The sequence below is a fragment of the Bombina bombina genome, chromosome 10 (genome assembly GCF_027579735.1).
Source record: "Bombina bombina isolate aBomBom1 chromosome 10, aBomBom1.pri, whole genome shotgun sequence".
NCBI classification, from domain to species: Eukaryota; Metazoa; Chordata; class Amphibia; order Anura; family Bombinatoridae; genus Bombina; species Bombina bombina.
In genome coordinates this window covers 159,592,909-159,610,028 of record NC_069508.1, presented here as the reverse complement: position 1 = coordinate 159,610,028, position 17,120 = coordinate 159,592,909, and the positions used below count along the sequence as shown (strand labels likewise).

General features: G+C 39.8%; 1 protein-coding gene across 1 annotated transcript; it reads right to left on the bottom strand.

Moving 5' to 3' along the window:
* Positions 1–3,355: 3,355 nt before the first annotated feature.
* LOC128640947 (cytochrome b-c1 complex subunit 6, mitochondrial) lies at positions 3,356–17,104 on the bottom strand. Its single transcript, XM_053693420.1, has 4 exons — positions 16,959–17,104; positions 7,342–7,377; positions 4,436–4,597; positions 3,356–3,600 (listed from the first exon to the last, which is right to left on the bottom strand). The coding sequence occupies exons 1-4, from the start codon at positions 16,998–17,000 to the stop codon at positions 3,568–3,570; spliced, it is 273 nt and encodes a 90-aa protein (XP_053549395.1). The 5' UTR covers positions 17,001–17,104; the 3' UTR covers positions 3,356–3,567.
* Positions 17,105–17,120: the final 16 nt, after the last annotated feature.

Here is a 17,120-nt window from a genome sequence, read left to right as displayed (position 1 = left end):
ACAAACGTCTGGCTGCGGTTCCAGACGTTCAGCCAGGCTTTAGTTAGAATCAAAGAAAAAGAGAGATGTGTGTATGCGCTAAACAGCTATGGGGATGATGAATAATCTATAAATATATATTAGTATATTTAGAGATATGAATTTATATATTATAAAAACACTTTGTGTGGCATAAAAATATAGTGTAGGTGTTACAGAGTCAACCTGTGCGACTGGTTCAAATCTAATATCCAAGCAACTAAAATAAATCAAATATCAAAGCAGTATGTATATCAAAATAAAATTTATTTATCTTAATTAAAATAACAATGAAATATTGTCTACTGATACTGTGATATTATGACCGGTCATATATAGTAACAAACTCTATGCTAAAACATAAAAAATAAGCTAAAAATAGCTGACTTTTGGTGCAGCTCAGTCTAAAATCATATTGGGATAGTAGCCCTATATGAAAAAGTAAATCCACCTATGGAATCTTGGCTTCTATAACAGTGAAAGTTCAGTTTGGGAAAGAGGTAGATATCAAACTACCTAGGGATGAAGTATTATTATGGCTCCGTTATAGGAGTAAACAGGTGTAAAAGTCCCGTATGGAGATATTGAAAGTTCCGTAATTGGCAGTTTCTGTGAAAATAAGTTGATACCTTCTGTTATGAATACCCACTGACAACCACGCTGCAGGACCGCTACACCTCTATGGTGCCTACCTGCTCTTTAGTCGAGCTGAATCCTCCGTCAAGGTATGGCCCAGGTGTCCGGCGCGGCTCACTACAGCTGGTGACGTCAGGAACGCTGGATGCGTGTCGAATGTAGGTCCGGTCTCAATGAAAAAACTCTGCGCAGAGTATTAGAAGTGGATCAAATAATCCCAACGAATCCTTTGCAATCCTTGTAGATAATTATATATTCTCACTTTGTAGTTGTTCTTCTAGGTCCATCAACGCGTTTCACCATATAGAATGGCTTTATCAAGAACTTTCAATATCTCCATACGGGACTTTTACACCTGTTTACTCCTATAACGGAGCCATAATAATACTTCATCCCTAGGTAGTTTGATATCTACCTCTTTCCCAAACTGAACTTTCACTGTTATAGAAGCCAAGATTCCATAGGTGGATTTACTTTTTCATATAGGGCTACTATCCCAATATGATTTTAGACTGAGCTGCACCAAAAGTCAGCTATTTTTAGCTTATTTTTTATGTTTTAGCATAGAGTTTGTTACTATATATGACCGGTCATAATATCACAGTATCAGTAGACAATATTTCATTGTTATTTTAATTAAGATAAATAAATTTTATTTTGATATACATACTGCTTTGATATTTGATTTATTTTAGTTGCTTGGATATTAGATTTGAACCAGTCGCACAGGTTGACTCTGTAACACCTACACTATATTTTTATGCCACACAAAGTGTTTTTATAATATATAAATTCATATCTCTAAATATACTAATATATATTTATAGATTATTCATCATCCCCATAGCTGTTTAGCGCATACACACATCTCTCTTTTTCTTTGTACCAGTTCTTGCATTATCTGCTTTATGGGAGCAGATTAGTGTGTATTGCAAGGGGCAGATTTGCGCACCATATACCCACCATTTTTTTTAGTTAGAATCAAGCCTGTCGCACCGCCATGGAGTTTAAATTTAGTTCTTAAAGTTCTTCAAGGGGTTCCGTTTGAACCTTTGCATTCCATAGATATTAAACTTATAACCTGGAAAGTTCTGTTTTTTTAGTAGCTATCTCCTCAGCCCAAAGAGTTTGAGTTATCTGCTTTACAGTGTGATTCCCCTTATCTGATTTTCCATGCAGATAAGGTAGTTTTACGTACCAAACCTGGTTTTCTTCCTAAGGTGGTATCTAATAAGAATATCAATCAGGAGATTGTTGTTCCTTCACTATGTCCTAATCATTCTTCAAAGAAGGAACGTCTGTTGCACAATCTTGATGTGGTTCGTGCTTTAAAGTTTTATCTTCAAGCTACGAAGGATTTTCGTCAAACATCTGTTTTGTTTGTTGTCTACTCTGGACAGAGGAGAGGCCAAAAGGCTTCGGCAACTTCTCTCTCTTTTTGGCTAAAAAGTATAATCCGAATTACAGCTCATTCTACTAGAGCAGTAGCTTCCACATGGGCTTTTAAACACGAGGCCTGTGTTGAACAGATTTGTAAGGCGGCGACTTGGTCTTCGCTTCATACCTTTTCTAAATTCTACAAATTTGATACTTTTGTTTCCTTGGAGGCTATTTTTGGGAGAAAGGTCTTACAGACAGTGGTGCCCTCCGTTTAAAGCGCCTGCCTTGTCCCTCCCTTCATCCGTGTCCTATAGCTTTGGTATTGGTATCCCACAAGTAATGGATGAATCCGTGGACTGGATACACCTTACAAGAGAAAACAATTTATGCTTACCTGATAAATTTATTTCTCTTGTGGTGTATCCAGTCCACGGCCCGCCCTGTCATTTTAAGGCAGGTGTTTTTTATTTTTAAACTACAGTCACCACTGCACCCTATAGTTTCTTCTTTCTCTTGCTTGTCTTCGGTCGAATGACTGGAGGTGGCAGTTAGGGGAGGAGCTATATAGACAGCTCTGCTGTGGGTGATCCTCTTGCAGCTTCCTGTTGGGAAGGAGAATATCTCACAAGTAATCGATGAATCCGTGGACTGGATACACCACAAGAGAAATAAATTTATCAGGTAAGCATAAATTATGTTTTTACGATTCAGGTAGAGAATACAATTTTAAACAACATTCCAATTTACTTATATTATCCAATTTGCATCACTATTTAGATATCCTTTTTTGAAGAAATAGCAATGCACATGGGTGAGCCAATCAAATGAGGCATCTATGTGCAGCCACTGAGCCTATCTAGATATGCTTTTCAGAAAAAAGATAAAGAGAATGAAGCAAATTAGAATGTTTAAAAATTGCATGCTCTTTCTAAATCAAGAAAGAAAAAAAACAAACAAAAAATTGGGTTTCATGTCCCTTTAAGGACTGCTCTCCTGGGCTTCTCTCTGCCGCAATCTCGTTAAAAGTAGCGAGATTCCAGTATTTCTGCATGCCCCACGAGTGAGGCAATGCAGAAATAGTTTTGCAGAGGTACCGAAGCAGAAAGGGACACTGTGTCCCTCTGCATCGGTGGTGCGGGAGGGTTAGGAGGGAGGCAGGTGGGACCAATACGCTGAAGAAAAAAAAAAAAAAATGTTCAGTGTCAGGGAGGGGTTAAATCAAAGAGTAGCGAAAGGTTCTTGGAGTTGGACACATTTTGCTTTAAGACTAGTCAGCAAATAAACTGCGCAAAAGTAAACAGATATAGGATGACAAACCACATACAATTCAAACAACATCTTTATTAAGGAGAGTCACAGTAGTTTGTTTGCAATAATCTGCGGACAGTGCAGCGAGCTGAGGATGTTGGTATAGGCTTCGGAATACTATACTGACAGCAGATCTGCAAGGTTCGACCCACAGCACGATGGTTCACAAAAGCCATAACACGCCTGATTCAGGAAGCAGGAGACAGGAGGTTTCATGAAGAACATCTACTTTATATGTTTAAACACTTTATGGGCAACCTAAGGTGGAAGGTAAACACATTAATATAATAATTTATTTCATACTAATTCAATAGATTCAAGTCAGTTTCCCAAATCTAGAAAACAGAACAGAGAACTAAGTATTTTACAGCATAGGCTTAAAGGGACACTGAACCCAATTTTTTTCTTTCATGATTCAGATAGAGCAGGCAATTTTAAGCAACTTTCTAATTTACTCCTATTATCAAATTTTATTCATTCTCTTGGTATCTTTATTTGAAAAGCAAGAATGTAAGTTTAGATGCTGGCCCATTTTTGGTGAACAACCTGGGTTGTTATTGCTGATTTGTGGATAAGTTCACCCACCAATAAGCAAGTGCTGTCCAGGGTGCTGAACCAAAAATTGGCTGGCTCCTTAGCTTAGATGCCTTCTTTTTCAAATAAAGATAGCAAGAGAACGAATAAAAAAAAAAAATCATAAGAGTAAATTAAAACGTTGCATGCTCTATCTGAATCACAAAAGATGACATTTGGTTTCAGTGTCCCTTTAACTGAAGCCTTGTTACCATAAGCTAATTAGTGATAACTTACCAAAGAAAACCACCCACTCCCAAATCATAACCCTTATGGACAGTGATTATTCTATCTGATCAAACCTCAGACACAAAATAATAAAGTTGGGGGGAAACCCCCCAAAAAAAACAACAAACATACACACTAGGCATGTAACAACTAGAAGACATTTAGTCTTATGAGAATCATCAATAAAGTGTAGTTGTTGTGTTGGTTAGGGCAGAGTTTGGTCACTAAATACATTGGAATACATAAGAGCAAACTATTTTGAGAAACAGGACAAAAAGACCCATTAACTCACACAGTGGTCCCGAGCATGGAGGAAATCAAACAATTCTTCAGTGCATTCTTCCTCCGTGTGAGAGCGAGAGTTGATACGCGTCTCACATATCTCCAGCCGCTCTCGAGCCTTCACGCATTTCTCACTCTGCTCACAGTGCTCCCTTACTGTTGTTAGGGGATCCTGCAGCGGCACAGAGACAATGATGCAACTATAAATACAGCAAATGTATATCAACCTATGTCACACACACAATTACACTTCTGCTTATCACTATTGATCTAATGAGAAAAGTATTTGTAGAACTTTTCTCCTCCAGGAACTCACATTAATATCAGACACATTTTAGATGTCGGTAAAGAACAGAGTGCTTGGTTGTATAGGTAGCGGTATCTGCAGCAGGAATAGTAAGTATTGCAGCAAGACCAGTAGAGTGCTTGGTTGTATAGGTAGCAGTATCTACAGCAGGAATAGTAAGTATTGCAGCAAGACCAGTAGAGTGCTTGGTTGTATAGGTAGCAGTATCTACAGCAGGGATAGTAAGTATTGCAGCAAGACCAGTAGAGTGCTTGGTTGTATAGGTAGCAGTATCTACAGCAGGAATAGTAAGTATTGCAGCAAGACCAGTAGAGTGCTTGGTTGTATAGGTAGCAGTATCTACAGCAGGAATAGTAAGTATTGCTGTGGGTAAGGCCAGTAGAGTGCTTGGTTGTATAATAGGTAGCGGTATCTACAGCAGGAATAGTAAGTATTGCAGTGAGTAAGGCCAGTAGAGTGCTTGGCTGTATAATAGGTAGCGGTATCTACAGCAGGAATAGTAAGTATTGCTGTGGGTAAGGCCAGTAGAGTGCTTGGTTGTATAATAGGTAGCGGTATTTGCAGTAGGAATGTTCTTATGGTCACTTCACAGATCACAATTAGGTCTCATCTTGAGTATTGTGTACAGCTCTGGAGGCCATATTGCCAGGAGGATATAAATACAGTGGAAACAAAGAAGCCTACTAAATGGTACATTGTCTAAATCACTGATTTTCAAACCTGCCCTCAGGCCTCTCAAACAGGACACATTTTGAGGATATCTGAACTGGAGCACAGGTGAAATAATCAGCTAAATAGTAAACAGGGTTATTTACCTGCTCTTATCCAAGGTAATCCTGAAAATCTAGCCTGTTAGGGAGGCTTCAAGAAAGGTTTGAAAACCAGTGGTCTAAATAATAAAACTTGGAAATGAAAGGCTCAATGACCTAAACATGTGTATATATAGCTTAGAGGGAAGGAGATAGGAGATAGAAACTTAAAGGGACAGTAAAGTAAAAATTTAAACATTCACGATTCAGAGAGAGCGATTTTAAACAACTTTTCAATTTAGTTTTTGCTTTGTTCTTTTAGAATCCTTTGAAGTCTAAACCTAGGTAGGCTGATAAAGATTAAATCTAAATTAGTTTAGGAGCGTGCATGTGTCTTTAGCAGTCTATGTATAACACTGTTATAAACACTTCTGCCAGATGGCTAGACACATGCACGCTCCTAAGCTCACCTAGAATTAACCTTTAACAAGGGATACCAAGAGAAGACAAACTGATAATAGAAGCCAATTAGAAAGTTGTTTAAAAATGTAAATTGTCTATCCAGTCAATTTAAGTTTAATTTTGACTTTACTGTCCCTTTAAAAGAATATGAAACTCATTTTTTCTCTCATGATTCAGATAGAGCATGCAATTTTAAGTAACTTTTTAATTTACTCCTATTATTAATTTATTTGTTCTCTTGGTATCTTTATTTGAAAAAGCAGGAATGTAAGTTTAGGAGCCGGCCCATTTTTGGTTCAGCACCCTGGGTAGCGCTTGCCGATTAGTGGCTACATTTAGCTACCCGAGTGCTAAACCAAAAATGGACAGGCTCCTAAGCTTACAATCCTGCTTTTTCAAATACAAGATACCAAGAGAACGAAGAAAAATGAATAGGAGTAAATTAGAATGTTGCTGCTCTATATGAATCACGAAAGAAAACATTTGGGTTTCATATCCCTTTAAGTATATTGAGTCGGAGTATTTGTCACAAACAATGCTGTGAAGTTGAAGGGTAGCAGGTTGCGGTGAGCAGAAGGCTGTACTATCTAATCAATCTGGGCACACTTGTTGGGCCTGCGGTTCATATTTTCCATCAAAACCCATGTTTCAATAAATTATCAGTAGAAAACGTCAATAGCTTCTCAATACCAAGGACTACTGCACGAATTTCCCTACATGTAACAGTGACCTTTATAGTTAAACCATTTTATATAATCACACCGGATTGAGAACATTGCGAACAAAAGATCATCATCTTGCAGTGCGGCCTACGTGTGTTTTGTAGATTTTATGTCACCGAATTCACACCAAGTTATAGTGAATAAAAAGATGGAATCTAAAAGGACATTAAACTGCAAATAAATATGAATATATAATTCTCTCTAGGTAACATTAGCCTGACAGCAACATGCAGATTTAGTTTAGTAATGCACACTGCCATGTTGTAACCTAGGTTTACCTTATCTAATCTCTTATACTGAGGACAATCAGGGACCTGTGCAAAATATAGCATTGTTAGGATAGTTACTTTATCGGCTCATTTATAACAATAACCGGCCTCATCAGGGGATATGAAATGAAAAGAAAAAAAAATCTAGGATAACCAAGTTACAACATGTAGCAGCCACTACTTTATACAAACTCAGAGGAATTGATAAGACTCATTTTCAGTGAAAAATTACAGGAAAATGGGGCAAAAATAATTAAGTATATTGCAACAATATCTTTTTACTTCATATAATTAAACTTTTATTACATTGTCAAAATATTAGAGTTCTAAAAGTAGTTTTCCCAGTGGACTATGGGAAAAGATCAGACATAAAACATTACAATAAAAAGGGACAGTGTAATCCTTACCACCAAATCCTCCTCCTCCTCCTCTTCTTCTTCCTCCTGAAACAAGTAAAATAAAAGGTTACAATAAACAGAACAGGTAGAAGTCAATTTCATTCAAAGGCATTTCTACTTTCTGAAGAGATATCAACGTTCTAAGAGAGTAGAGATCTTGTCATCCTTGCACAGTAACTCATGGCAAATATCTAAGGGAATTTTGTCTTATAAGTATCCTTAGATTCCCTGATTTGAGCACTCGTTCAGTCTAAATAGACAAGTTTATGAAAAGCCATTTGTGCTTAAAGCACGTTGGTGTTTCAGGGTCAGGTTTGTAGAATAGTGGAGTAAGAAATTTGTTCTCTAAATGCAACTTTACAATAAAAGCCTCATTCATGTTATATATATATATATATACACACACATACACAAAACATTCTTATTTTCTTGCTCTCTAATGGTAACTATAAACAAGCCAGGTTAAACATTTTATAAATACTTTATTGGCAGAAATGGTATTCTAGAAAAATGGTACTCTATGTTGAAAGCTAAACCTAGGTAGGCTCACATGCTAATGTTTAAGCCATTTAAGGTTGCCTCTTATCTCAGTGCATTTTGACAGTTTTACAGCGCTAGTTCACATGTGCCATATAGATAGCATTGTGCTCACTCCTGTGGAGTTATTTAGGAGTCAGCACTGATTGGCTAAAATGCAAGTCTGTGAAAAGAACTGAAATAAGGGTGCAGTCTGCAGAGGCTTAGATACAAGTAAATCACAGAAGTAAAAAGTATATTAATATAACCATGTTATGTAAAAATGGGGAACTGGTAATAAATGGGATTATCTATTTTATTAAACACAAATTCTGGATTAGACTGTTTAAGTAGATTTTGTGTCATATATCTATCTATATCTATCTATACACACACATACTAACACCAAAAGAATTTAAAAATTCTTTAGTTATTTCAATTGGAGAACACCCACTAATCCTAACAGCAGATGCTACCTATAAAGTATGTTGTGTACAGGCCCTCTATAGTACACTCAATACTGAAAAAGGAATGTATTTCAAGTGTGTGGAGAGCGCTTTGTTGGAAAATACCTTGGTTCTCTATTCTCTTGATTTCACATAAACCAATGTGTATATTGTCTAAGTATCACATCTAAGTAACACAAATATATATACACAAAGCCCTTATAGAGTGTATTTAAACTCCTTATAGGTCTTCACAACTGTCTAGTATTTAAAAAGAACAGGAGACTATGGTATTCGTCCATATAGTGAAAATGATGATAACAGTTCTTTTGTAATATCCAGAGTCAATATGAGGGAAAATGAAAGACCCCATCAGGGTTCCTACTTACTTTCCTTAACCCCAATCTTATGGAGGTAAGTGCCGCACAGTGAGAAGGATAGCCCACGAAGATCTCCAGAATCCCCTCTTCTCTGCTTCTTGGGGATGGTAGAATGGTCTTAGGATCACATATTACGGATCACATGTAGTGGAAATAAAAAAATAGTGCAATACCGTAATTTTATTTCTACTTTAACACAAACAGACACTCTAAAAATATGCTGCTTACAAAGTGCAACCTCAATCTAATATGAGGTAATGAAAAGGCTCTGTTAAAAACCAGATCGTCCGGTAAGTCCTTGATACAAATTCCAATGTGTTCCAAAATAGTTTTGCAAATTCAAAAAGTCGTACCTCTATCAGTCCTTACGCGTTTCGAAGGTATTGACCCGCAGGTCCCTTCTTCATCAGAGTGGATAACAGAACGCCAAAGATAATGACTTTTAAAGCGAGGCGGCAGCACGTCCCCCCTGAGTTTGAATCCTTGATTGGTTGGTATTGCCGTCACATGGTTAGGTGACGTAGATGCCGGTATGAAAAACAAACATGTGTTCTTGAAAACTAGTTCCGGGAAGCGGGTTTGACAATCTAGTTCTAAAAGATTACGTATGTGTACTTGCGTTGCAAACTTTATCGTAATAACAGGTTTTTCTTATATATGGAAATGTATAGCTCCAACTCGTTAGGTAAATTCATCCGATAATGTTATTTCAATTGAACATTTTTTCCTGATGTTTGTTTTGCAACGTCACTTTGGTAGTTACATACAATATAGCCACTTTATTATTTAAATACTTATTGAAGCATGATCATACTACCCTAATCTGCCTATAAGCCAGGGGTTTAATTATTTGTTTTAAATACATTTTCTGTAAGCTCTAAAACAAATTGTTTTATCAAGAAGCCTTATTAAGAATTATTTGAGACTTAATGAGATTCTGTATTTTAACCCCTTTTTAATAACTGTTAAAAGGATTTTAGAAGGTGTTTACACACACTTATTTTTTTTCCTATTTAGAACTCATATTTGATATGACTTTTTAAGAAAATTTATTTTAAACAAATAATTAAAGCCCTGGCTTATAGGCATATATATAAGAAAAACCTGTTATTACAATAAAGTTTGCAACACAAGTACACGTATATAACCTTTTAGAACTAGATTGTCAAACCCGCTTCCCGGAACTAGTTTTCAAGAACACGTGTTTGTTTTCATACAGGCTTCTACGTCACCTAACCATGTGACGGCAATGCCAACCAATCAAGGATTTAAACTCAGGGGGGCGTGCCGCCGCCTCGCTTTGAAAGCCGTTATCTTTGGCGTTCTGTTATTCACTCCTCTGATGAAGAAGGGACCTGCGGGTCAATACCTTCGAAACACATAAGTAATGATAGCGGAACAGCTTTTTGAATTTGCTAAACAATTTTGGAACACATTGGAATTAGTATCAAGGACTTACCAGACGATCTGGTTGTTAACAGAGCTTTTACATTGCCTCATATTAGATTGAGGTTGCACTTTGTAAGCAGCATATTTTTAGAGTGTCTGTGTTAAAGTAGAAATAAAATTACGGTATTGCACTATTTTTGCTCTCTTTTTTATTTCCACTACATGTGATTCGTAATATGTGATCCTAAGACCATTCTATCACCCCCAAGGAGCAGAGAATAGGAGATTCTGGAGATCTTCGTGGGCTATCCTCACTGTGCGGCACTTGCCTCATAAGATTGGGGTTAAGGAAAGTAAGTAGGAACCCTGATGGGGTCTGTCATTTTCCCTCATATTGACTCTGGATATTACAAAAGAACTGTTATCATTTTCACTATATGGAAGAATACCATATTCTCCTGTTCTTTTAAATACTGGACAGTTGTGAAGATCTATAAGAAGGAGTTTAAATACACTCTATAAGGACTTTGTATATATATTTTTGTATATATTTATTTATGTGTGTGTTAGACAATATACACATTGGTTTATGTGAAATCAAGAGAATAGAGAACCAAGGTATTTTCCAACAAAGCGCTCTCCACACACACTATATATATATATATATATATATATATATATATATATATATATATATATATATATATATATATATATATATATATATATATATATATATATACACACACACATACATAATTTGCTTTATCTAGTTTTATTTGCAAGACTATTATTATTTTACAAGGTTAAGTAAAAAATGTATGGTGCTATAATTTATTTGGGTGTGATATGCACATAGGGCTGGTCGATATACCGCGGATGCGGTTTTAAACCTTGATTAACCGCCGCGATTTAAAAACTGCGAGTGTGTGCGATTTTTAACCTCGCCACCTATGACGTATTATGCTGAAAGAAGCTGATCAAAAGCTTGGAAGCGGCCAGAGGGGAAGCAATTTTGCATTTATATAACAAGGTAGTGTTTTTAATTTGACAGACCCACAGTGTCAGATTAAGCATGTAAATGTGTTAGTGTTTTTGTGTGATCACACTTAAGATTTACACTTTTTTATCCCTCCATAATATGATCTGGTGAAAATACATCAAACAGTGTCACACTGTCTCATAGTGGGACACACTAATCCCAAATATGTATTGGCTGGATGATAAAATTAGTATAGTTTAAGAAGACAAAGCTATGTAGCTAAGCAAACTAGAATTACAGTTAACCGCTGAATTATTTGTGTGATGTCCCTTTCTCTAATAGTATTAACACCTCAAGCTCAGTTTCTCCCTCGTCTCAACCCTAAACGTCACGGTCAGACAGCATCACTACTTATAAGAGTATGCGTGACCCGTCAAATGTCAATCAACTAATATGGGCGGGTTTAGATAAGATCTGTCACTCATTGATTATTGGAGGCGTTGCTTTAAGGTAATAGCATAAGGTCGTTGAGAAGTCTACCGCGTTGTGATATCATACGACTCCAACTCGTTCAAAGTAATGGCACAACAGCCACGCCCACCGTAGCTTTTTAAACCGGGCCCCGTCCCCTCCGGCTTCCTGCTGACAAGGTGGCGGCAGAGAGAAGAACATTGTCATACACTGTGTGCAAGTGGAGTTCTTTCTCCTCCAGTTATTTACCCGAGTGAGTACCGGCCTGCGTGTGCCGAGGGGTCTGTGGGTGTAGCCTGTGTATCTGATGTCACCTTGTTATACCGCTGGATGCATAAGACCACCTGTATTACCCCAGTATAGCGGTATCTGCATGTATGTTTAGGGACAGACATGCAGAAATACGTACTCTGACATAGCTTACCTCTGTATAACACGCAGTTGCTTGTGTAAGCGGCCAGAGGGGAAGTAAGGGAGTGCGACTTGTATTAGGTGTTGGGGCCGATCTTGTACACATCTGGTAATGAGTTTACCCACCAGCTAGCATGTGAGCAATCACAATTTTTCTTGAAAAAAAATTGCGATTTTATTTTTTGCCCATATCGCCCAGCCCTAGCACATAGTAATTTATGGTTACATGATATGAATGTGCATATAAAAATTAGAGGCTTTATTTAAACTCAAGTTATTTTAAATTGAGTTTATGCCTCATAGCAATCGTTACAGGTTCTTTATAAGCTATAAACGTGTTTTCAATACCTGATATTGTTTTGATCCCGTTAATACATGATGTATAATGCATTTGGTTTATTATGGGTTTTTTTTTCTCCTTGTGAATGTAAGGAAACAAAATTATGTTTTGTCTTTCTATTTTGTTTAGAAACTTGCAAGAATCAATAAATAATCTTTCTACAAACTAAATCTAATTGTTACTAGGGGTGAAGATCTTTGCAAGTTTTTGTCAAGTATCCTCAGCACGGTACAGTGATCTGTGAAGTTTGTCATGAACGTGAGATAAACATGAGGCAGCCCACCAAGTAGTGAGAGAACAATTAAATTTTAGATTCCATAACAAAAGAGGAAGCATATTCCCACACTCCAGCTTTAGTTACATCTGCCCTTTGCCCAGCTATGAAAATTAAGTTATATCCAACCTCTGAAGATTTTCTTAACCAGATTTGTGTCTATAACAACTGTAACAGCGAGAAGCAGCCAGTAGCTGTTAGATCTGATTCCCCATCAGCCAGTAGCTGTTAGATCTGATTCCCCATCAGCCAGTAGCTGTTAGATCTGATTCCCCATCAGCCAGTAGCTGTTAGATCTGATTCCCCATCAGCCAGTAGCTGTTAGATCTGATTCCCCATCAGCCAGTAGCTGTTAGATCTGATTCCCCATCAGCCAGTAGCTGTTAGATCTGATTCCCCATCAACAATAAAATACAAAAATTAACAAAGGTCAGATAATTCTGGATTTGCATAAACGTTTACAATAATAAAAAAAAAAAAACTAATAAGAACATTTCACAACAAAGCACCTAATAACCAAAAACATAAATATTATACATTAGACCCTTGTTGTGCAGCACAAAATTCCAAATATAAAAAGAATATTACCGGTTCCCAGGGATCCCCAGGAACGTCCCTAGTAGAATACTGGGATGCCAATGAATGACCCTATTAAATGACCCAGGATTCCCAAGAATGACAATAGTAAATAACCCTACTAGAACACCCGGTATTCCCAGGAATTACCCAAGCATACAGCCAGGGTTCACAATTTACAAAAAAAAGCAGTACAAGACTGCTAAAAAATGTACAGCCAGGGTTCACAAGAATGACCCTAGCAGACACCTAGGATTGCCAAGATTGACCCTAGCAAGCACACAGGATTCCCAAGAATGTATGTAGGTGTGAAAGTTCTGACTGCAATCCTCCATGTATTTTTAATGCAACTCTGAAAAGGTTTTTGTTTTAGTTTTTAACAAGAGTGCATCAATATGTTCTTTTCTTTGCATTGTCTTATAGCCCTGTTCTAGCTTACCACATTGCCTGCACCCCGCCGTTGTGTGTCATTTATTGCTGGGACTTTATTACTTGCAGTTGCCTTGTAATGGTGTTCTTTGGACTCTTTGGAACGACCCTTGTAAAAAGACCCTAGCAAAAACCCAGGATTCTTAGGAACGACCCATGTAAATGACCCTAGCAAACACCCAGGATTCTTAGGAATGACCCTTGTAAATGATCCTAGCAAACACCCAGGATTCTTAGGAATGACCCTTGTAAATGATCCTAGCAAACACCCAGGATTCTTAGGAATGACCCTTGTAAATGATCCTAGCAAACACCCAGGATTCTTAGGAATGACCCTTGTAAATGATCCTAGCAAACACCCAGGATTCTTAGGAATGACCCTTGTAAATGATCCTAGCAAACACCCAGGATTCTTAGGAATGACCCTTGTAAATGATCCTAGCAAACACCCAGGATTCTTAGGAATGACCCTTATAAAGCAGTGCACCCTAGCAAACACCTGGAATTCTTAGGAACGACCCTTATAAAGCAGTGCACCCTAGCAAACACCCAGGATTCTTAGGAATGACCCTTGTAAATGATCCTAGCAAACACCCAGGATTCTTAGGAATGACCCTTATAAAGCAGTGCACCCTAGCAAACACCTGGAATTCTTAGGAACGACCCTTATAAAGCAGTGCACCCTAGCAAACACCTGGGATTCTTAGGAACGACCTTAGTAAATGACCTTAGCAAACATCCATGATTCTTTGGAATGACTCTAGTAAATGATCCTAGCAAACACCTGGGATTCTTAGGAACGACCCTAGTAAATGACCCTAGCAAACACATGGGATTCTTAGGAACGACCTTAGTAAATGACCTTAGCAAACATCCATGATTCTTTGGAATGACTCTAGTAAATGACCCTAGCAAACACCAGGGATTCTTAGGAATGTCCCTAGTAAATGACCCTAGCAAAACAGCCTGGATTCTTAGGAATGACCCTTGTAAATGACCATAGCAAACACTCAGGATACTTAGGAACGACCCTTATAAATGACCCTAGCAAACACCCAGGATTCTTAGGAATGACCCAAGTAAATGACCCTAGCAAACACCCGGGATTCTTAGGAATGACCCAAGTAAATGACCCTAGCAAACACCCGGGATTCTTAGTTATGAATCTAGTAAATTACCCTTGCAAACACCCGGGATTCTTAGTTATGAATCTAGTAAATTACCCTTGCAAACACCCGGGATTCTTAGTTATGAATCTAGTAAATTACCCTTGCAAACACCCGGGATTCTTAGTTATGAATCTAGTAAATTACCCTTGCAAACACCCGGGATTCTTAGTTATGAATCTAGTAAATTACCCTTGCAAACACCCGGGATTCTTAGTTATGAATCTAGTAAATTACCCTTGCAAACACCCGGGATTCTTAGTTATGAATCTAGTAAATTACCCTTGCAAACACCCGGGATTCTTAGTTATGAATCTAGTAAATTACCCTTGCAAACATCCAGGATTCTTATGAATGACCCTAGTAAAGGACCCTAGCAAACACCCGGTATTCCTAGGAATGACCCTATCAAACACCCGGTATTCTTAGGAATGACCCTAGTAAATGACCCTAGTAAACACCCAGGTACTTAGGAATGACCCTAGTAAACACCCAGGTACTTAGGAATGACCCTAGCAAACACCCAGGTACTTAGGAATGACCCTAGCAAACACCCAGGTACTTAGGAATGACCCTAGCAAACACCCAGGTACTTAGGAATGACCCTAGCAAACACCCAGGTACTTAGGAATGACCCTAGCAAACACCCAGGTACTTAGGAATGACCCTATCAAACACCCAGGTACTTAGGAATGACCCTAGCAAACACCCAGGTACTTAGGAATGACCCTAGCAAACACCCAGGTACTTAGGAATGACCCTAGCAAACACCCAGGTACTTAGGAATGACCCTAGCAAACCCCCAGGTACTTAGGAATGACCCTAGCAAACCCCCAGGTACTTAGGAATGACCCTAGTAAAGGACCCTGACACAAACTCGGAATTTCCAGGAATGTCTCAAGTTGATACACGGGGGCCCCAAGAGCATCCTATATTATAAAAGACAAGAGTTTGTCTGAAGCCGTCATGCGCAGTTCAGACAAACTCTTGCCGCTGATCGCACGCGCACCCTTGGCCAGCTGTTGATACTTCGCACGCGCGCACTCTCGCACCCACTGATGTCAGCACTTTGACCCCTGCTGAATGCGCACGCACCACCCTCGCACCCACTTAGCGTAGGTGACAAAACTTTCACCGCGACACATGAGATCCCCCTTGCAGAATGCGCACGCACCCTCGCACTCACATGCGCACGCGAACCCACGCGCACGCAACTAATCGTTGACATGAGATCCCCCTTGCAGAATGCGCACGCACCCTCGCACCCTGCGCACGCAAATAGCCGTTGAAAGCAGCTGATCAGAGACAGGGGAGAGGGAGAGAGGGAGACAGGGGAGAGGGGAGAGAGGGAGACAGGGGAGAGGGAGACAGGGGAGAGGGAGACAGGAGAGAGGGAGAGAGGGAGAGAGGGAGAGAGGGAGAGAGAGAGACAGGGGAGAGAGAGACAGGGGAGAGAGAGACAGGGGAGAGAGAGACAGGGGAGAGAGAGACAGGGGAGAGAGAGACAGGGGAGAGAGAGACAGGGGAGAGGGAGACAGGGGAGAGGGAGACAGGGGAGAGGGAGACAGGGGAGAGGGAGACAGGGGAGAGGGAGACAGGGGAGAGGGAGACAGGGGGAGAGGGAGACAGGGGGAGAGGGAGACAGGGGGAGAGGGAGACAGGGGGAGAGGGAGACAGGGGAGAGGGAGACAGGGGAGAGGGAGACAGGGGAGAGGGAGACAGGGGAGAGGGAGACAGGGGGAGAGGGAGACAGGGGAGAGGGAGACAGGGGGAGAGGGAGACAGGGGGAGAGGGAGACAGGGGGAGAGGGAGACAGGGGGGGAGAGAGAGAGACAGGGGGGGAGAGAGAGAGACAGGGGGGGGGGGAGAGAGACAGGGGGGGGGGGAGAGAGAGAGGGGAGAGAGAGAGACAGACAGGGGAGAGAGAGACAGGGGGGAGGAGAGAGAGGCAGGGGAGTGAGAGTGAGACAGGGGAGTGAGAGTGAGACAGGGGAGTGAGAGTGAGAGAGACAGGGGGGATAGAGTGAGAGAGACACGGGGAGAGAGTGAGAGAGACAGGGGGGAGAAAGAGGGGAGAGAGAGAGATAGAATATAAAAATAAACCACACGGCCCGTGTGAACGGGCTTTAGGACTAGTCTACTATAAATAACCATGAGTCCCAGAATCCTCCCCATCTGATACCCAGGAGTCCCTGGCGTGTCCCTTACTAATACTCAGGAATCCCAGACCAATCACAGTTTCCCACCTCGGGCTCGCCCTCCAGAACTCTCTCTTCCTCCAGCACCATGTCAGCTCAGCAGATCAGAATCAAACAGAAGGACAGGCGAGGGGTCAGCCGCAGGAAATACGTCACACGCTGCGCCGGAAACACTTCCCCTGTCACTTCGCTGCTGTACCCGGAAATGTA

Excerpts from the sequence above, each read along its gene's own strand:
- LOC128640947 (XM_053693420.1), bottom strand. The coding sequence starts at position 17,000 with ATGGTGCTGGAGGAAGAGAGAGTTCTGGAGGGCGAGCCCGAG. Across the intron at positions 4,598-7,341 it reads AGGAGGAGGAGGATTTGGTG|GATCCCCTAACAACAGTAAG; the intron begins GTAAGGATTACA and ends GTGCCGCTGCAG. Across the intron at positions 3,601-4,435 it reads TCCATGCTCGGGACCACTGT|GTTGCCCATAAAGTGTTTAA; the intron begins GTGAGTTAATGG and ends CTTCCACCTTAG.